The following is a 22,137-nucleotide window of genomic DNA, read 5'->3' as shown; positions in this document are numbered from 1 at the left end:
AAATTGATGCTTTTGAACTGTGGTGTTGCAGAAGACTCTTGAGAATCCCTTGGACTGCAAAGAGATCAAACCAGTCAATCCTAAAGAAAATCAATCATGAATATTCATGGAAGGCCTGATGCTGAAGCTGAAACTCCAATACATTAGTGACCTGTTGTGAGGAGCTGACTCATTAGAAAAGACCCTGATGCTGGGAAAGATTGAATGCAGGATGAGAAGGGGTCGACAGAGGACGAGATGGTTGGATGGCATCACTGATTCAATGGACATGAGTTTGAGCAAGCTCCAGGAGATGGTAAAGGACAGGGAAGTCTGGCGTTCTGCAGTTCATGGGGTTACAGAGTCTGACATGACTGAGCAACTGAACAACACCACCACAATCTTAGCTGGCATTGAACTGATCTTTTCAGTCTGTTTTATGTGCTGGTAAACAGAGCCAAAATCATCCAAAATTATTTTCTAGACATAGTGCTTAATTTAAAGATTCCTTACACTCATGTTTCTCTCTCTTTCTCTTCTGTCTCTGTCTCTTTCTTTCTCTTCCTACTGATTTGTCCCACCACCTTCTCTTCTTTATGTAAAGTACTGGAAAATCCCTTTATAGTGAAATTGTACTATTAATGAGAGCTTTTATTTAAATTTTAAAATATGATTTTTAATTATGAATTCCTTTTTCTTTTTTTTTAACTATAGAATCTGTCTATGACACTTCTTCAGGAGAAAAAATAAGGCATTTAAAGCAAATTTGTTCTGAAAACACTTACTGTGTGTTTTGTATATTTATATATATATATGGATAACAGTGGAAGACATGGACATTAATAGCACATTAACTCTGAAGAAGCTAAGTTTATAAACACACAGATAAATACAAAAGTTTCAATATTAAATATTTTGTCCCAGTTACTTCTACAGCATTGCAGATCACTCTGAAACATAGAGGTGTAAAACAATGATTTTTTTTTTTTTGCTGATGGAATCTGGTCAAAAATTCAGATAAAGCACAATAAGAGTAGCTATTGCAGTGTTTGCTATCTCTACTGAGAAGACCTGAAAGCTGTGGGGATTCAATGCCTAGAAGAAGGAATCATGAAGATATTTTTTGTTCACATGGTCAGTGGCTTATATTGGCTGTCTGCTGGAAACTCACCTAGTCTGTCAGCTGGAAAACTGGTCTCTCTGAATGGGCCAATTTGGGTTTCCTCTCAACATGGTGCCTTTTTTTTTCTTTTTAACAAAAAACAGCAATTGTATTATTCAATATTCAGTATCACACCACGACACCACCTAGAAACCTCACCTTTCTTCCTTACCTGTCCCCAAGGGTACAGCCGAAATGGAAAAAAATAAAAGTAAACCCAGATCTCAGCTCCTTCTCTGGAAGAAGGGGTGTTGGCCTTGGGAGCCCCTTTCCGCTGGTCCCAGGAGGCCGGAGAGCAGATCCTTCCTGTGCCCAGAGAACTGGGCTCCAGCCTTCAACAACAGAAAGAACATTCAAACAGGAGCAGAGCCGTTTCTGCAGAGGAGGAGTATTTGGGAGGGTTCCAAGAGAACAAGTGGGGAGTGAGTGGTATTTTTATACTCTAATATTTGGAGTCATGTATGTCACTTCTGCCATGTATTCTGGTTAAAGCATGTATAAAGGTCCACCCAAGTTCAAAATGAAACATCATACACCCCACCATTTGATAGGAAGGCTATCAAGGTCAAAGGGTAAGGAGACCACATAGAATATGAGATATCGTTGCAGCCAGCCATCTTTGAGTACACCTTTTATCCAAATTAGTTAATGTCCAAAACATTTACTTCCCATTTAAACTTACTTTATTCACCTTTTTGAGTGAATTTGAATATGGTGATTCTCATGTGCACTGTTACAAAATTATGCTCTTTTATTTTAAGATTTTTTAATATAAATTATATAATGGTATCAAATGTCACTGTTTTTTCAGATATCCCGGCACAGAAGAAATCATTCACAGCATATCTTGAAGGATGTCATTCCTCCATTGGAACAATTGGTAAGTATTTCACTTCAGTACTGTATTATTTGTCTACTGTCAACAAAATAAATTACCTCAGAGCTCAGCAACTTAGGACAGCATATACTTCACATTTCTGTGGGTCCGAAATTTGGGCATAAGCTAGTAGGGTCCTGTGGCTCAGAGTCTTTCAAAAGTTTTCACTCAAAATTTAAGCTAAAATTGGGGTAACATCTGAAGGCTTGAAGGGGGAAGAATCTGTTTTCAAGCTCAAGTACATGGCTGTTGGCACAATTTCGTTCCTTTGAGGCTTTTGGCCAGAGGCTGCTCTTACTTTCTTGCGACTTGTATGTTTGCTTTCTTCTTCCAAGCATGCCAGCTGGGAAGGCAAGAGAGTCTGTTGGGTGTGCTCAGTCACTTCAGTCATATCTGATACTTTGTGACCCCCATGGGCGATAGCCCACCAGCCTCTTCTGTCCATGAGATTTTCCCAGCAAGAATATTAGAGTGGGTTGCCATGCTCTCCTCCAGGACATCTTCCTGATGCAGAAATTGAACCCAAGTCTTCTGCACTGCAGGCAGATTATTTACCACTTGAGCCTCAGGGAAGCACCAGAGAGTCTATTAGTAAGGTGAAAAATAGAATCTTTTGCAACCTAATCATAGAAATGATATCCCATCAGTTTTGCTACATTCTCTTGGTCACTAAATTCAGTCCATACTTAAGGAGGAGGGATTACAGAACAGCGTGAGTAACAGGTGGTAGTGGTGATTTAGGTGCTAGGTTGTGTCCCACTCTTTGTGACCCTATGGACTGTAAACTGCCAGGCTCCTCTGTCCATGGGATTTCCCAGGCAAGAACACTGGACTGGGTTGCTATTTCCTTCTCCAGTGAAGTAAAGGTTATCAGGCACCTACTGCAAATTTTGACATTTTTAAGGAAAAATTAATCCCTTATCTGTAGATTCTAAGAGTGAGACCAAGTTTTGTGTGTTTTTTAATCTTCTTGTTGTTTATTGTTGTATCCTATGGCACCCCACTCCAATACTCTTGCCTGGAAAATCCCATGGATGGAGGAGCCTGGTAGGCTTCAGTCCATGGGGTCGCAAAGAGTCGGACACGACTGAGCGACTTCACTTTCACTTTTCACTTTCATGCATTGGAGAAGGAAATGGCAACCCACTCCAGTGTTCAGTCTATGGGGTCCCACAGAGTCGGACACGACTAAAGTGACTTAGCAGTAGCAGTAATGACAATTAAGAATACCTGAAACATCCTACAAAACATAAAAGAATGAAGTAGATATAAATAACTTATAGATGTCTCAGAGATATCTTCAGTTCAGTTCAGTTCAGTCACTCAGTCGTGTCTGACTCTTTGCGACCCCATGAACCACAGCACCCCAGGCATCCCTGTCCATCACCAACTCCTGGAGTCCACACAAACCTATGTCCATTGAGTCGGTGATGCCATCCTCATCTTATCCTCTGTAGTCCCCTTCTTCTCCTGCCCTCAATCTTTTCCAACAGCAGGGTCTTTTCAAATGAGTCAACTCTTCGTATCAGGTGGCCAAAGTATTGGGGTTTAAGCTTCAAAATCAGTCCTTCCAATGAACACCCAGGACTGATCTCCTTTAGGATGGACTGATTGGATCCCCTTGCAGTCCAAGGGACTCTCAAGAGTCTTCTCCAACACCATATTTCAAAAGCATCAATTCTTCGGTGCTCAGCTTTCTTTGTAGTCCAACTCTCCATCTATACATGACCACTGGAAAAACCATAGCCTTGACTAAATGGACCTTTGTTGACAAAGTAATATCTCTGTTTTTTAATATGCTGTCTAAGTTGGTCATAACTTTCCTTCCAAGGAGTAAGTGTCTTTTAATTTCATGGCTGCAATCACCATCTGCAGTGATTTTGGAGCCCCAAAAAATAGTCAGCCACTGTTTGCACTGTTTCCCCATCTATTTGCCATGAAATGATGGGATCGGATGCCATGATCTTAGTTTTCTGAATGTTGAGCTTTAAGCCAACTTTTTCAGTCTCTTCTTTCACTTTCATCAAGAGGCTCTTTAGTTTCTCTTCACTTTCTGCCATAAGGGTGGTGTCATCTGCATATCTGAGGTTATTGATATTTCTCCTGGCAATCTTGATTCCAGCTTGTGCTTCTTCCAGCCCAGCGTTTCTCATGATGTACTCTGCATATAAGTTAAATAAGCAAGGTGACAATATACAGCCTTGACATACTCCTTAAAGACACATAAACACAAACTTTTTGATATGTAACTTTCTTTTTATTAATGATCTCCTTTTTGATAAATATAATGCCCCCTTTCTCCTTGCTTATCCTTCTTGTACTTCATATTAGTCAACATGCTTCCAGTTCAAAATGATTTTTTTCTTGGCTCAGTTCCATGATTTTCTTTGCTTGGCATGTTTTAGGTCACTCATGTCCACTCTAGCTAATTGCTTCGTTATTCTGTTTTACTTTAGAATAAAAAATTCTTTAAAATATTGTCTACCTTTAATGTCCCTAAAATCTCCCCTCCTTTTACTTCTTGCAGCAACTCCATTTAGGCATTTATCCCAACCACTCACCTCTTAAGGAGGTCATCTGTTACTTTCATGTTACTAAATTTGGTACCAACATGGGCACATGTTGGTAAAGTTTTGGTTTTCTCCGTAGAATATCTGTCTCAGAATTTAATCCAGTTAATAACTTTTTGGAAACATTTTCCTTACATGACTACCAGGAAACTGCTGTCTTTTGGATATCCAAATAATTAAGTAGCCACTGACTTTCCATCTCCTTTGCTGGTTCTCATTCATCTTGGAGATTGACTCTTAACTTTTCTTCTTTCTGTCTACATTTATTCACTAAGGAATCTCATTTCAGTGTTGTTGTTTCATATACTGTGTTACACTAACCACTTCTAATATTCAGTCTTCAGGATAGACCATTACCCTAAACTACAATATTGTACACTGTGGCATTTTCATTTATATGTCTACATCTCAAATTTAACATCCAAAAGTAATTCTGATTTCCCTCCAAACCTGCTTCTCCCAGTCTTCTCCATTTCACAGGATGTAACTCCATTCTTCTAGGTTTTACAGTCAAAACTGTTAGTCATCTTCAACTTTTGTTTATTTCATTACATAAACTAAAACACCAAAGAACCACATTTACTCTGTCTTTAAAATCCATCTAGAATCATTTCACTCTCTCCCATCTTTATGCTATGTCATTCATCTCCTAGTTTATTACATGTGTATGCTTTAGTTGCTCGGTTATGTCTGACTCTTTGAGACCCCATGGACTGTAGCCCACCAGGCTCCCCTATCCATGGAATTTTCCAGGCAAGAATACTGGAGAGGGTTGCCATTCCCTTCTCCAAGGGATCTTCCCAACCCAAGGATCAAACCTGAGCCTCCTGCATTGCTGGCAGATTCTTTACTGCCTGAGCTACCAGGGAAGACTTTGGGCTTCCCTGGTGGCTCAGACGGTAAAGTTTATTATAATGCCTTCCTAATGCACGTATCTACTTTCATTCTTGCTTTCTATTTTTTTTTTTAATTTTTGATACAACAGCTAGCATGAGATTGTTAAAATGTAAGTTAGTTGATGTCACGCTTTGGCTCAAATACCTCTCTGATTTCCAGTGTCTCCAGGGTAAAACCTAAAAGACATGAAGTTACTTACCAGATTCTACAGGACCCAGCCACCTCTGTGCTTCACCCTTTCCTCTCTTCTCCTGACACTCTGCTCCAGCCAAGATGACCTCTTTACTTTTTCCTTAGGGCCATTTCACCTGCTCTTTGTTCTGTCTGGTACAGAATAGTTCAGTTGGCACCCAGAAATTTGTAAGCCTTGTTCCTTCCTTTTCGTTGCATCTTTATTCAAATATCATCTTTTAAAATAGCTCTTCTCTAGTCTCCCCTAAATACAAATGAACAAATTAAGAAAACCACCATTTCAGTCCACACTCCTTTTCTCTTACCCTAATTTAATTTTCTCCATACAACTTATCACCATGTGCTATACTCTGCATTTTCCTTTTGTTTGTCATCTCCTTAGAGTGTTCTGTTGTCGCCTATGTTTAGATCTTGATTCCCATGATTCTATTAACTGTAAGAACATAATAAAATTTCAGTAAATATGTGTTAACTGAATGCACAAATGAGATAGCTATGAGATAAATGAGATAGTTAAAGACTTTTTTTTTTTTTACTTCCAGGCTTATAATACACTGATGCATACTTGTGTATTTTCTCTTCATTATCTCATCATATATCTTGAAGTGTTACTTAGTCATTTGTTCTAGCATATCTTAGGGCCACTCTAGATATGAAATATTCCAAGTTGAACCCATCATCACCTTCTTCTCAAATTGACTCCCATTTCCATTGACCCTACCATTATTTTTTATACTTACTTAAAAGAACAAGTTACCTCTTTTTAATAGAGAAGAGACTTTTAAAATTTTTGTTCACATTTAATTTTAATTTTTTTTAGTTTATATTGGAGTCTAGTTGATTAACAATGTTGTGTTAGCTTCAAGTGTATAGCAAAATGCTTCAGGTATATCTATATATTCTTTTTAAAATTATTTTTCCATTTAGGTTATTGCAGAATATTAATCAGCATTCCCTGTACCATATATATAGTAGGTCCTTGTGAGTTATCTAGTTTATATATAGTAGTGTGTACATGGGGCTTTCCAGGTGGTGCTAGTGGTAAAGAACCCTCCTGCCAATGCAGGAGATGTAAGAGACTGGGTTCCATCCCTGGGTCAGGAAGATCCCCTGGAGAAGTGCATGGCAACCTACTCCAGGATTCTAGCCTAGATAATCCTACGGACAGAGGAGCCTGACAGGCTATATAGTCCATAGGGTTGTAAAGAATCGAACACAACTGAAGAGATTTAGCACACACACAGTGTGTACATGTTAATCCCGAATTCCTAATCTACCACATCCCTGTTAGTAGTAAACATTTATCTAGGCTGAGAATACATTTTCTCTGGATCCTTTATTTACCCTATGACCCTTCATGTAAGTCAACATTTTCTGAAGTGTTTTCTCCACGGTGGGTGTGATGTTCTCATCTTTTTTCCATGTGTGCTCATCTTTTTTCCATGTGTGCAAGCACATGTTCCCCAGGCCTTTCAATGCTCTGGCCTCACCCCACTGTATCCACCACACCTCTCCCACTGATTCTGCAGTAATTCCACACCAGCCTTCTTTAAATAGAAGCTTCATTATTTCATGCTCCTAGTCACAACTTTCAGCAGCTTCCTATTTTCTATAGCATCAAGTCTATAGACTTTCTCACAGCCCTGATTTACCTTATTTATTATCTACTGCCAAATACATACCCTCAAGCCAGCAATAGTAACATGATTAAGACATGGCTCTTACCCTGAAGGAGCTCGGATTTTCTGTAACAATTATAGTTCCTTCATCTCAACACTCTTTTGTGTGGTCCACTCTTATTTCATGGGTAATAGACTTGTTCCATGGCTAGACTATAAATGCTTTTTAGTTAGGGGTCATGACTTGTATTTTCTTTATTATGTCATACTTCCCCTTACATTGTTTCTGGCACTAGTGTTTGTAAAAGACACATGTCAGTGGTTTAATTATAAGATATTAAAGACTTATTAAAATAATATCATTGATTTCAGAGATTAATACATATATGACTGTTAATCATAGTGAAAGACATTTTTAAAATTTAATTAGATGTAACAATATCTTATATTCAAAATTGACCACTTAGGTTTCAACTTAGAGAACATTTTCCCTGGAAAGTATTTCTTTGATTCCTCAACTTTGAATCAGGTAGCCCTTCTTTATTCTGCCTTTCTGTAGCAGCTTTCCTTGCCTCTATCTCTAAATTGACTCTATCTCTGATCACATTGAAATTGCCTGTTTCCTTTTATATCTCTCTTACTGCATTGCAAGGTATTTGAGGGGAGAGCTATGCTTCACTTACTGTTTTCTTATTAAAACTTCATGGAAGGCCTGGCACAGTAGAGCTGTACAGTGAATAGAAAAGTAATGGTGTTTCTTTTGTATACATTTGCCTTACAGAACAAATAAAGTACATATAAATAAAATGCTTTATTTTAAGTATAGCACATGCAAATGTCTCTCTGAAGTGTTTGATGAAACATGGCAAAAGTTAAACTGAAAATGAAGCTATATGAGTGTGTGTATGTAATATAAATATGTATGAAATTATATGTAATTTTATATGTGCGAATATATATGAGATTATATTTGAAAAATGCCATAAACTTTCAAATTTTTACATGAAATGTGTATTAATTATGAATTTAAAAAATTAAAATTATGATTATTACTTAAATTTAACCAATAACTAATGGTATACTTTTGCTATGCCTGTATATAAAGCATAGGCTAATATTGAAAGAATTAAAATATTCCAGAAACAGATTTCTTAATGTACCTTCCTAACTTCAAGGTTATTTGTTGGTTTGTTGGCTGGAAAAGGCAATGGCACCCCACTCCAGTTCTCTTGCCTGGAAAATCCCATGGATGGAGGAGTCTGGTAGGCTGCAGTCCATGGGGTCGCTAAGAGTCGGAAACAACTGAGCGACTTCACTTTCACTTCTCACTTTCATGCATTGGAGAAGGAAATGGCAACCCACTCCAGTGTTCTTGCCTGGAGAATCCGAGGGACGGGGGAGCCTGGTGGGCTGCTGTCTATGGGGTTACACAGAGTGGGACACGACTGAAGTGACTTAGCAGCAGCAGCAGCAGTTATATGCCTTAACTCTGCAGCCTCAATTCTCAATAAATTAAACTTATTTTTAAAAGATCTCAAATTATGTATAATGTAACTAAGAAAAAATATATCTATATGCTTAATACACTATTCTAGATCAGATAAACTTGGAAAAGTGGCATTGGGAACTACTGCTAGATAAAAGGAAAAAAACAGTAATTTGTTGATCTCTTTAGCTTTCAGTCTCTGTAAATCTCTTTCCCTGCATTTCTATTCAATCTCTCTGTTTATACATACACACACACACACACACACACACACACACACACAAGCTCTAAAAACTCTATTGGAACTACCAAGTAATCTACCTTCTATGCCTGCACTGGGTTTCCCTGGATCCTTTCTATGAGTACTTGTTTAGCTCTCATTTCCCTTGTGAACAGAGGTTAGGTTCAACTTTTATTCAGTCTCTACTTGAATTAAATTGCTTATTTAATGTTATTTTAAAGATAGAAATGTTTATCTTTTCCCTACAAGTCTTACTTATGAACTACTCCATTATGATAGACAATGAGAAAATAATCACCAATTCCTTCTAACAACAAATTTGTATTGATTTTTTTAAGTATCCATTGCTGTTTACATCAAAACTTGAACTATTTTTCCACAACCTATAGAGCTGCTTTTACATTTGCCTAATAAAACTAACATTCAGAAAACGAAGATCCTGGCATCCGGTCCCATCACTTCATGGGAAATAGATGGGGAAACAGTGGAAATGGTGGCTGACTTTATTTTCTGGGCTCCAAAATCACTGCGGATGGTGACTGCAGCAATGAAATTAAAAGACGCTTACTCTTTGGAAGGAAAGTTATGACCAACCTAGATAGCATATTCAAAAGCAGAGACACTACTTTGCCAACAAAGGTCTGTCTAGTCAAGGCTATGGTTTTTCCAGTGGTCATGTATGGATGTGAGAGTTGGACTGTGAAGAAGGCTGAGCGCCAAAGAATTGATGCTTTTGAACTGTGGTGTTGGAGAAGACTCTTGAGAGTCCCTTGGACTGCAAGGAGATCCAACCAGTCCATTCTGAAGGAGATCAGCCCTGGGATTTCTTTGGAAGGAATGATGCTAAAGCTGAAACTCCAGTACTTCGGCCACCTCATGCGAAGAGTTGACTCATTGGAAAAGACTCTGATGCTGGCAGGGATTGGGGGCAGGAGGAGAAGGGGACAACAGAGGATGAGACGGCTGGATGGCATCACTGACTCGATGGACGTGAGTCTGAGTAAACTCTGGGAGTTGGTGATGGACAGGGAGGCCTGGCGTGCTGCAATTCATGGGATCGCAAAGAGTTGGACACGACTGAGTGACTGAACTGAACTGAACTGAATAAAACTGTATACTTATTTTTAACCTAGATTCAAATATTTTTTCCACAATCTGACATGTTCCTTCCTTCTGTCTCTACATCTCTTTTTCTTTCCCCCAGCCCTGCCTCAGGGTTGCTTCTGTAGTCATCCATAAGTTCTTGCAGTGTTTTTCCTTGTCAATACCTACCAAGATGAGCTACCATATATAAAATGATATGTACCAAAACACTTTATAAAATAGTAAAATCCTTGCTGCTGCTGCTGCTAAGTCACTTCAGTCGTGTCCCACTCTGTGCGACCCTATAGACGGCAGCCCACTAGGCTCCTCTCTCCCTGGGTTTCTCCAGGCAAGAATACTGGAGTGGGTTGCCATTTCCTTCTCCAATGCATGAAAGTGAAAAGTGAAAGTGAAGTCACTCAGTCGTGTCCGACTCTTAGTGACCCCATGGACTGCAGCCTACCCGGCTCCTCTGTCCATGGGATTTTTCCAGGCAAGAGTACTGGAGTGGGGTGCCATTGCCTTCTCAGTAAAATCCTTGAGTAGATGTTATTACTCATTATTTTTACCATCTGGATCTTTGAGCTTATTTATATCCCACATTTTGTGCTAAAAATCTCATTTCCTTTATCTCTCATATTTAGAAATTCTTTGAACATTATCCAGCAGTCATTAGAGCCTTTGGCTTTAAGCATAACTGACCCAAAGTATGCCATTCCACCCACTCCTTTTGGAGGAAAATAATTCACTTTCTGAGAGTGGAGTCTGCTATGGTGGGTGATCCCCTAGATGGTGTCACCCTTCAGTAACCATAATTTACCACTTTACTTCCCCTTTAAGAAAGAAGTTGCAATCAGCATGGTTAAACAGCAACATAATGCATTTCTTTTGAATACTGGCAAAAATATATTCCTAGCTGGAGCCTGAAATCTCAGGGTGCAAACTACCCAGTTCACTGACAGCTGACGTCACTTACGCCACTTGGTATGCAAATCCATATGCTATCAATGCAAGAGACTAAATTATTTTCTGAGAAGCTGTGTTGTTTCTTAACCAGCTCTGTAACACAGTGAAGATTTTAAACATGAAACGTCAAATGTACTAATATGTGTTTGTTTCCTGATGTTGTATATTTCACATTACAACTCTTTGTGAGACCTAATTATTTTCAGAGTATTTCCCCTTTTTCCTTTAATGAAATATTCAAGAAAAATAACCCTGTTTATAGCATGTTAAATCTTTATCATCTTTATGTTTATCAAAAGTGTATAAGGCATGTCTGGGGATAACCCTGCAGGACTCAAAAGCCTGTGGCAGGTTTTAGAGAATCATCTGCTGCCTCCTGAGCTGGAAGGATTTGCAGGCCAGAGCTCAGGAAGTTGCCATGGCTTGAGGGCAAAGCAGGCTTTTGCAGATAAACCTTAAGTCACAGATTCTACCTTTTGGAGCCAGATATCATTTTGTGGATTAATTAATACTTGTGAGGGCTTTAAGGATGAAAGACATTGTGAGCATACAGCATTTCTTATGTTAAAACAAAGGACAGCCTCTTTGTGGGGAATCATGCTATTGATTAGGCTGTGCTTTCCTTAAATTGCAAAAAAAACTACCAAAAGCTCTTTAGTCTTTCAAAATTCTACTTTGTTAAGATAAAAATTAGGTTTTTGGAAAAAGCACTCTCCCAAATCTTCAAGATGTTAGTATATTAATAATGCTATATAATTTAAGAACCCTTATACAAACCATCTCCAAGTTTTCATTGTTTTATGTGCCCTTCCTTTACTCAAACAGGAGTGTTTTTTTATTTTTTTTTTTCATTTAAAAAGTGTTATCAGCATATAGATTTTACAGTGTTGTGTAGGAGTGTGTTAACTCCAATATTTGTTGAGGCCATCCCTGAGCTAGGTTTGGGTGTGATATGATATGCTAAATAGTCATGTCCTTTTCTGGAGGGCCTGTCAGTCCAGAGGTGAAGAGAAATATTAAACAAAGAAAGAAAGTCATAATTCTATAAATGCCAATTACACAACATGCTATGACAGCAGACAAACAAGTTTCTGTGAGAGAGGGAGAGCCTACTTTGGATTAAGTATTTATAAAAGCACAATTTGAAAGAGCCATTTAAATTGAGATTTACAGGGTGAATAGAGCTCGTTAAGCAAATAACTGGAAGGATGCTGCAAACAGAAGGACTAGCAAGTACAGAGGTCTGGGAGTCAGAACAAAGTTGTTAATATTGGAAAAACTGCATGAATGGTGCACTGACTAGAAAAGAAAGAAAGAAAGTGAAGTTGCTCAGTCGTGTCTAACTCTTTGTGACCCCATGGACTATAGCCTACCAGGCTCCTCCGTCCATGGGATTTTCCAGGCAAGAATACTGGAGTGGGGTGCCATTTCCTTCTCCAGGAGAACTTCCTGACCCAGCTCTTGAACCCAGGTCTCCCGCATTGTAGGCAGATGCTGTACGGTTTGAGCCACCAGGGAAGTGGTAGACTGACTAGGGATATAAATCTGGAAATGTGGGTAGAGGGAGACAGTTCTCAGATAATGGTAAGGAGTTCAGAAGCCATTAAAATACAAAAACAGGTTACAGTAACTTTTCCCATCCAGGCCTACATTTGAAATTCATTTAACTCTACAGAAGAGAAGAACATTCACACAACAACAATGAAAAAGGTTATTAACATTGAGCAATCTTGTTTTCCCTATTGCCTTGACCAAAACTAGTTATAACAAAACAATTGAATTATGCTAATAAATTTCCCAGACAGTAACCAGGAAGGCCATTCTCACTGAATCCCAATAACAGTTAAAGAAAGAACACCATATTTGTATCAATGGCACAAAGAAATAGAATTCAGGGAAGAAGAGAGAAAAAAAAGGAAGGGAAAGGAGATGCATTTGTACAGGAAAAGCTCCAAAAGACTGAATTTCTTGAGACAGAAAGAAGTGCCCTCATCAGCCTGTTTCCCAAATAGAACCTGGATTTTTATGGTGGTGACCAAATGAAACACACTGGTTACAAGATGAAAGGCTAAGGGGGTTCTTAAACATCAAATGCTAGCTTATTCAAGATGATATTTTGATGAGTTAAGGGTAAATAAATCAGAGACATGTGGGTAAAATTTCCCTTGAAATACACAGGGGTTTAAGATGATGGGGAAATGCATTTGGCAAAACATAATATGTACTTTGCCAAACCCAACATTTGAAAACCGGTTCAAGACATTCAGCAGAGCCCCAGAGCACAACATATTCTCTTATCCTGAGAGCAAAAGAAGGAGAAAACCCATGAAAGCAATGTACAATACACACTGCAGGGTATAAATAATTTGCATTCAGCAAACCATGCCTAACTTTAAGACCTGAAGTCAAGACCAGCTTTTCCAGATCTTTAAGCATGCTTAATTACTCCTTTATAGGCACTGCTCATGTATGACACAGCATCCTTTTTCTTCTATTCTCCTTTCATGTAATTATTGTTTTCAACTTGAAAATTTTGGTTTACCACTTTTTAAAAGTATGTACACACTTAATTATGTATCTTTGTTACACAGAGATTTTGTATTTCATGTCTCCAAGAGCATCATAGTTCATTTTCCAACTATATGTGAGATGGCCCTAAAATTGAAGTGAAGTGAAGTAGCTCAGTCATGTCTCTTTGCGACCCCGTGGACTGTAGCCTACCAGGCTCCTCCCTCCATGGACTTCTCCAGACAAGAATACTAGAGTGGGTTGCCATTTAAAATTAAGCATTTATATTTTAAATTAGTACTTTATATGATATAAAGATAAGCTACATTTTGAAGGTGATTTTTTTCCCTTTATTTTTGTTTTTGTTCCCCTACAAGACCACACACACGGTCAGCAGATCTGATGTAGCAAGAAAGCTAGAGTCAATACATAAATAACTGGAAACTGAGAAGAAAAAAATGTAAGCAGTGAATCCCAAAGAGGAAAGTAGAGCAAGAGAGGGAAAGCCAGTGGAGTTCTGTAATGACTAAGTTCTAGAGATTGACTGTACATTAGGGTGATTATACCGGTTAATAAGGCTGTGTTGTACACTGAAAAGTTGCTGAGAGAGTTGACCTTACATGCTCTCACCACAGAAAAATCTTCAAAAGTAACTATGTGAGGAAGTGGATATGTTAAGTAGCTTGACTATAGTAATTGTTTCACTGTTGTTGTCTGTCATTTTTTAGTCACTAAGTCATGTCCAACTCTTTGCAACCCCATGGACTGTAGCCCTCCAGGCTCCTCTATCCATGGAGTTTCCCAGGCAACAATTTTGGAGTGAGTTGCTGTTTCCTTATCCAGGGGATCTTCCTGACTCAGGGATTGTACACACACCTTCTGCATTGCAGGGAGATTCTTTACCACTGAGCCACCAGGGAAGCCCAAACATTTCATTATGTATATGTAAATCAAAATATCATGTTGTACACATTAAATATATACATTTTTGATTTTAAAGACAGAAACAAAAAAATAATTTTAAAAAGAAAGCCATTGGAAAAAATATACAACATTTCTATTTCTGTGAGTAGTGGAAAAGTTAAGAGATTTAAAAAGGAAGAGGAACGTCATTGGGGGTAATATGATGTAACCAGATATCCTCCTTCTGTGCTTTATAATAGAAATTATCAAAAACAAGATTATCAGCAAAGTACTTTGATCAATTGAAAGTTCAGAAAAAAATATAACGTCTAATTACTAAATTGGAAAAGCGTTAAATGCAAAATCTGTTTGAAAATTATAGTAGCTCATGTGTGTAGTTATGGAGATTCGATACAAAGTTCTCCCAGGAAGCAGGTTAGTCATACAGAAAGTTTCACGGGTGCCACTACTTTGGAGGGTTCTCTCCAGTTCAGGCCTGAGGCTTGTCTCAGTTCGGTGGATCTTGATAGATTACATGTATCAATATTACCAGTGTTTACAGAGATGATGAACATTTACCTAGGGTTTCCTTGGTAGCTCAGTGGTCAAGAATCCTCCTGCTAACACAGATGTGGGTTCTATCTGTGGGTCCAGAAGTTCCCCTGGAGAAGGAAATGGCAACCCACTCCGGTATACTTGCCTGGGAAATCCCATAGACTGAGGAGCCTACTGTCTGTGGGCTACAGTCCACAGGGTCACAAAACAGTCAGACACAACTTGGCAACTAAACAACAATGGGATTACCTCACATAATGAAATTTCTAAGAGTCTGCTGTATAAACTTGAAATCTGATTTATTAATTTGTAATGGTGCATATACTGATGTTGACTATGGTCCATTACATTCTGTGTGAGAGGACCGAGGAAGCTGAATTAGGAGTCAGAAGATTGCCAGTGAACACAGGAATCAGAACAAAGGAGAAAAGAGCAACCACTCACATATATCAGCAGAGCGAAGGCTCTATGTTTCTGGTACTGAACATCAGTCTTTTCTCGTAAAAATGCGCTGTAAGTTTTAGATTCAATGTATTTTCATTTATAAACATGTATTTCAACAGGACTCTTGTACTGGTGTAGATAAAACTCTATTGTTTTCAATTCTACTTATTTTATCTGAGAACTATTTTATCTTATTTTATAAGATAAAGATATAAGAACTTATTTTATCTGAGAACTGAAGACTTCACATTAAAAAAATTGCAGTGTCTGTAGTTATGGTTACAGTCTGGTCTTTCTGCCTGACTGTTAGCATTAATCACAGGTTGTCTTCTGCTCTCTTGCCTTGTGTCTGGCTTCCAACTTAGGCTGATAAACAGGTGCTATCTGGATATCCCACCACCATTCATTCTTTTCATATGTATCTCAGCACAGTTGTGTCTGCTGAGTACTCCCTCACTGCTAGCAGACTGGCTGGCATCCAATCTGGACAAATTGCTGATCTTTCCTGCCACTTAACATTAAATAGGGCTTCTGAGGAACGTTGAACAAATAGCACAAGAAGCCAGATTCAGCATCTAAAGACTGGTTGATGTTTCTAAGTATATGGTTTAGGAAATGCTACAACTTTAAAGAACTTCAAGCTGGCCTGGAACTTGGCATGTGGTATCCCAAAGTGAAAGAAAATGAACATTTCAGTTGTTCAGTAGTGTCTCTTTGTGGCCTCATGGACTGTACCTCACCAGTCTCCTCTGTCCATAGAATTCTCAGGCAAGATTATTGGAATGGGTAGCCATTCTTTTCCCCAGGATATCTTCCCAACCCAGGGACTGAACCCAGGTCTCCCGCATTCCAGGCAGATTCTTTGCCATCTGGTCCACCAGGGGAACACACGCCTAAACCTAAACATAACTTTGTAAATTACCAGAGGCAAGACCATCTGGGTCCTAGACGACCAACGTAGTCCACTGTAATTCATAGAGTACTGTCCATTCAAACCATGGGATTAACATAAAAGAGGAATAAGTAATTAAAATAATTAATATGGTACCATATATAAACCCACATGCAAAATACAGAGCAATCTTCTGCTTGCCCTAATACTTCTTTTGGCTCCTATGAGCCTCCTGGAATAAGTGATTCCTAGTGCCTGGAACATGAAAAAGTATTTCAAAATATGATGACAAGGAATAATAAAGTAATAAAGTGTATTAATGGAAACTTTGCTTTTCAGCATGGGACTTGAATAATGCAGTGCTTTCAGTATAGGAAACCTGACTGGAATTTTCTATCCCAGGACAAAAGCTGTTCTCATCTCGGAGGTAACTGGAGGCAAGTAGGGTATCCATTCCCTCCAAAAGAGGAATAGGAGTATCTTGAAATGTGATCTCACAATGATATAAACCGCAATAAAATTAAGGTTGTCCTATTAGTCTTTGTGGGCCTTCCCCAGTGGCTTGGCGGTAAGAATCCACTTGCAATGCGGGAGACAAGGGTTTGATCCCCAGGTCGGATAGATCCCCTGGAGGAGGGAATGGCAACCCTCTCTAGTACTCTTGCCTAGAGAATCCCATGGACAGAGGAACCTGGCAGACTGCAGCCCATAGGGTCACACAGAGTCAGACATGACTGAAGTGACGATGCAGCAGAAACATTAACCTTTGCAGTCCCCTGTGAGAAGAGCAACTGGTATTTAGTGGAAGGGGATGTTAATTTAAAATGTATAAAAAAAGGTTGTATATTAAGTATGAAAGAAACAATGGAGAGAAATGAACAGACATGGGAATAGTTCGTGATGGTTGCACATGTATATAATTACATGTAAAATGTATATGCAGATACACAGATATGTAAAAATATGCACTGTAGAAATAAATATAATAGGTAAAAGTACACACTAGAAGGATTACTAGTGTCTCCCAATGACTAGGAAGGCAACTTGGATGTTAGAAGATAATATAAAAGAAGATTCCTTACCTGTTTTCTCTGAGACCTCTGTGTGGACATGCCTAGCAACTCTATTGCATTGATCAAAAGCCATGAAAACTGACTCAGCCTGTTTGATGGCAACGATGTCCATTTATAGAAGCCTAATATGAGAAATCCAGCCCCTGGCCTCAATCTCAGTTATCCTGAAAAGGTCCAGTGCATAGAGGAACATTACTTATTCAAGGAGAGAGAATTTTAAGGTATATAACTCAAGCCAGCTTATGTAGATTTCTCCTTGCGAGAGTATTAGGTTTCTACTTTCACATTTTCCGTCTCTTTTTAGACAAGTGGTCATCAATAATACATCTCTGGCAACTAAATATCCACCTAGTAGCCTTTTAGTGATTTTTTTTTTCTGGGGGGAGGCAATATTCTTAGCTAATAATGTATGCATAAAATTTTATTATGGGTTGAGAGATTTTGTAGGTTTTTGGTAGACAGATTCAGTCTTTTGGTAACTTATTTTCATCAGAAGAAATCTTAAATAAAGAGGTAAATTTTATCTATCATTCGTTCAGTTCACTTCAGTTGCTCAGTCGTGTCTGACTCTTTGTGAACCCATGGACTACAGCACACCAGGCTTCCCTGTCCATCACCAACTCCCGGAGCTTGCTCAAAATAATGTCCAGTGAGTCAGTGATGCCATCCAGCCATCAACCATCTATTATTTGTTACACAACAAAATTTCTAAATATACATTCATAAAGAAAGGGACATCTTCTGTGATGCTAATTGCTCTTAAAAACATCTCTCTTCCAAATCTTTGTAGAAACGAGTGATGCCCACAATTAATTACTAAATGTATTATATGAATTTAGGGGATAGACAAATAAGATTTTCTGGCACTAAAAGAAGAGACTGTATACATTAGGTGAAAAGGTGATTAAAGCAAATGAATATTCATATCTAAATACAAAAGAGGCACTACTGAACATCATGATTCTAAAAGTTATCTAAGAGAGCTTCCTTATATTCTTCTAGGCTTATGGAAAGTACGCTGAAATAAAAGAAATTCTCTGGAATGTAGCTATGTGAAAAGTAGTATGCTATGATTATCATAAATCTTCATTATCTTCATTATTTTTTAAAATATGTATTCATCCAATATATTTTGAAAGCTAAGTATTGTGCTATGTATTGTGAATATAATAATAAACAAATCAGAAAAGAACTCACTCATATCAGAGTGAGTCTTGTAAATAGCCAGTTTTTTAACTGATGAAATTTTAGTGGTTTGGGAAAAGTATTAGTCGTTCAGTTGTGTCTGACTCTTTGTGACCCCATGGACCCCCTGTAGCCTGCCAGGCTCCTCTGTCCATGGAATTCTCCAGGCAAGAATATTGGGGTGGGTAGCCATTTCTTTCTTCAGGAGATCTTCCTGACCTAGGGACAACTCACTCCCAAATATCTCTTTTTTTAATCTATCGTAATGCATACATAGGTTTTTTGTTTTTTTGTTTTTTGGGTTTTTTTTTGCTTGTTTGTTTGCTTACCCAGTTTCCTATAAAAATTTAGATAAACATTTAAGCAGCCATTCATTCATCATTTATCCACTCATTTGTTCAAACAATATTTATTATTGTAATTATTGGTGGCAGCAAGTACTCTCTCTGCTGGGAACCCTGATGTGAAAGGAAGAGTCACAGCACAGGTGCAGGTACAACCCAACAAGCCCTATGATAATGATAACAGCAGAATGAAAAATGAAGATTCAGAAAAGGGCATTTAAAAGGGACTGCAGAGGAACCATGGAAGAACTGTATAACAGCAGAGATACATAATACGTTTTAAAGTGGATTCAATATGTTTGGAAATTTATGTGATGACAATATGGTGGGAGTGAAGTATTACAGTCAGGAGAAAAGCATGTAGGATGGCACTGAGGGGTATGATTGTTTGTTAGTAGGCAGCTGACTCCTAAAAGCTTACAGCATATAGGATGGGACATGGGTCAAGGTTGTTGGCAATTCACCAAGATTGTTTCAATCTTGCAGCAAGGGTAAGAAACTAGGGATGAGAAGAGTGCAGGACTGTCAGAGGAAGATAGAAACAGGGCACTAAGAAATTAGAACATCTATTGCAGACTTTGATGGGAGTCAATTCAGTTCAGTCACTCAGTTGTTTCCAACTCTTTGTGACCCCATGAGCTGCAGCATGCCAGACCTCCCAATCCATCACCAATTGCCCGAGTTTACTCAAACTCATGTCCATTGAGTCGGTGATGCCATCCAGCCATCTCATCCTCTGTCGTCCCCTTTTCCTCCCACCTTCAGTCTTTTCAGGATCAGGGTCTTTTCAAATGAGTCAGCTCTTCACATCAGGTGGCCAAAGTACTGGAGTTTCAGCTTCAACATCAGTCTTTCCAATGAATATTCAGGACTGATTTCCTTTAGGATGGACTGGTTGGATCTCCTTGCTGTTCAAGGGACTCTCAAGAGTCTTCTCCAACACGACAGTTCAAAAGTATCAGTTCTTCGGTGCTCAGCTTTCTTTATAGTCCAACTCTCACTTCCATACAGGACTACTGGAAAAACCATAGCTTTGAATAGACAGGCCTTCGTTGGTAAAGCAATGTCTCTGCTTTTTAATATGCTGTCTAGGTTGGTCATAACTTTTCTTCCAAGGAGTAAGCGTCTTTTAATTTCATGGCCGCAGCCACCATCTGTGACTGGGATGTCACTGCATCACAACTTACATTCTGTATATACTTACCCTGCCGCTGCTGCTGCTAAGTCGCTTCAGTCATGTCCGACTCTGTGCGACCCCATAGACAGGAGCCTACTAGGCTCCTCTGTCCCTGGGATTCTCCAAGCAAAAATACTGGAGTGGGTTGCCATTGCCTTCTCCAATGCATGAAAGTGAAAAGTGAAAGTGAAGTCGCTCATTCATGCCCAACTCTTAGAGACCCCATGGACTGCAGCCTACCAGGCTCCTCCGTCCATGGGATTTTCCAGGCAAGAGTACTGGAGTGGGATGCCATTGCCTTCTCCAATATATTTACCCTAGAACTCAACAAAAATCTCTGTGGAGTGATAAGGAATAGTTGAATCTCTCTTAAGCAATATGCAGTTATATTAACAGTGAAAGCCAATAAATACAAATAGGAAAGGAAGCAAGCCCACCCCATGGAGGAAGATAATGAGATAATGCTGCCACAGTATTTCTTGGTAGCTAGCTGAACAAAATGTATGGAATATCAGGGTTTTAAATTCTTCTCCAGTTTAACCAGCTACCTAGTTCTATTGAATTGTTTGCTCTCACTGGCCTCAGCAGGTACATGGAAGGGGAAGTAGAAATGAGGGGTGAAAAGGAGGAACTTTTCCAAGGATGATAAGTAAAATTAAGGAAGGCATTAAATTTATCTTTGTTTTACCATTTGTAATCAATTTTGTAAGCAAGTGATTTCAATGCCCAGAAGGAAGTGTGAGTAAAGGTGTATCACTATTCAACAAATCATTCACATTACTCTTTGTAATATTTCTTTTGGATACTTAACATCTTGTAATGACTATGATCTTGCAGGCACTTCCCATAAGCTATATATGCATTATTGATGAAGTTCTATGACTGGAAACTTCCATCACTGCAGTGACTGTTGGAAAGCATAGGTTCTTTCAAACTAATAATGTGTATGAGTTTGTCACAGTTTTAATATATGCATTCTTTTTGCAGATGGTTGAAAAAGAAGGTTATCTTCAAAAAGCTAAAATTGCAGATGGAGGAAAGAAACTAAGGTAATAAACTTTTTTTTAATTCACTTGTATATAACTATGCTAGTTCTCCATCTCCTCAATTTGTATTGCTGTTATTGTTTAGAAAGGTAGGCCCTATGATGCAGGACTAGAATATTCCTCTCTGTTATCACTAAGGTCAACATTATTTTTAATGTAACTATAGGTTTCCAACAAAGCACTACATTTTATTTTATTGCACAGAATATGAATGAACTGCTTCGTGACCCTCTAAAACTTGAAATTAAAAAAATATGCAAAGAAATAAGAAAGTCAGTCAGTTAGTCAGTTCAGTCGCTCAGTCATGTCCGACTCTTTGCGACCCCATGAATCGCAGCACGCCAGGCTTCCCTGTCCACCACCAACTCCCGGAGTTCACTCAAACTCACGTCCATCGAGTCAGTGATGCCATCCAGCCATCTCATCCTCTGTCGTCCCCTTCTCCTCCTGCCCACAATCCCTCCCAGAATCAGAGTCTTTTCCAATGAGTCAACTCTTCACATGAGGTGGCCAAAGTACTGGAGTTTCAGCTTTAGCATCATTCCTTCCAAAGAAATCCCAGGGCTGATCTCCAGGTCTTTATTTCTGTGATTAACAGATTAAAGGGTGAAGGGACTCATTTTGCAGTGTAAAAAATCTCCTATAATACATTGAGAGCATAATTTTTTGAAGGATGGAGGATTTGAGATACATTTGTTGCTCAGTAAAAATCATTCGAGAAAGAAAAATGAGAGAAAAATATCATCTGTTAGATAAAAAGTTGGAAGTTGCTGCATTTGGAGATGAGAGTGGCACAGAGTAGGTGAGAGAAATTAGACAATGCAGGAAGAATTTACTTAGGCGACAGGAAGAAAAAACTTTAATAATGAAAAATGAGGTTGATAGGAGGGTAGTCAAAGATGCTACATATTTTTTTTTAATATATGGGCTACTTAGAA

At 38.6% G+C, this 22,137-nt stretch overlaps 1 protein-coding gene across 2 annotated transcripts in view; it reads left to right on the top strand.

The window, feature by feature from the left end:
* The window catches only part of ARHGAP15 (Rho GTPase activating protein 15), a 701,521-nt gene that overhangs the window by 89,487 nt on the left and 589,897 nt on the right, over positions 1-22,137 (top strand). For both annotated transcript variants that reach the window (XM_061438774.1, XM_061438765.1), the window contains 2 exons: positions 1,953-2,021; positions 21,141-21,202. In XM_061438774.1, the coding sequence (XP_061294758.1) occupies positions 21,141-21,202 (62 nt within the window). In that variant the 5' untranslated portion in view covers positions 1,953-2,021. The remainder of the gene's footprint in view (positions 1-1,952; positions 2,022-21,140; positions 21,203-22,137) is intronic.

Source organism: Bos javanicus, chromosome 2, assembly GCF_032452875.1.
Source record: "Bos javanicus breed banteng chromosome 2, ARS-OSU_banteng_1.0, whole genome shotgun sequence".
Classification (NCBI taxonomy): domain Eukaryota; kingdom Metazoa; phylum Chordata; class Mammalia; order Artiodactyla; family Bovidae; genus Bos; species Bos javanicus.
This window is presented reverse-complemented; position numbering and strand designations above follow the sequence as displayed.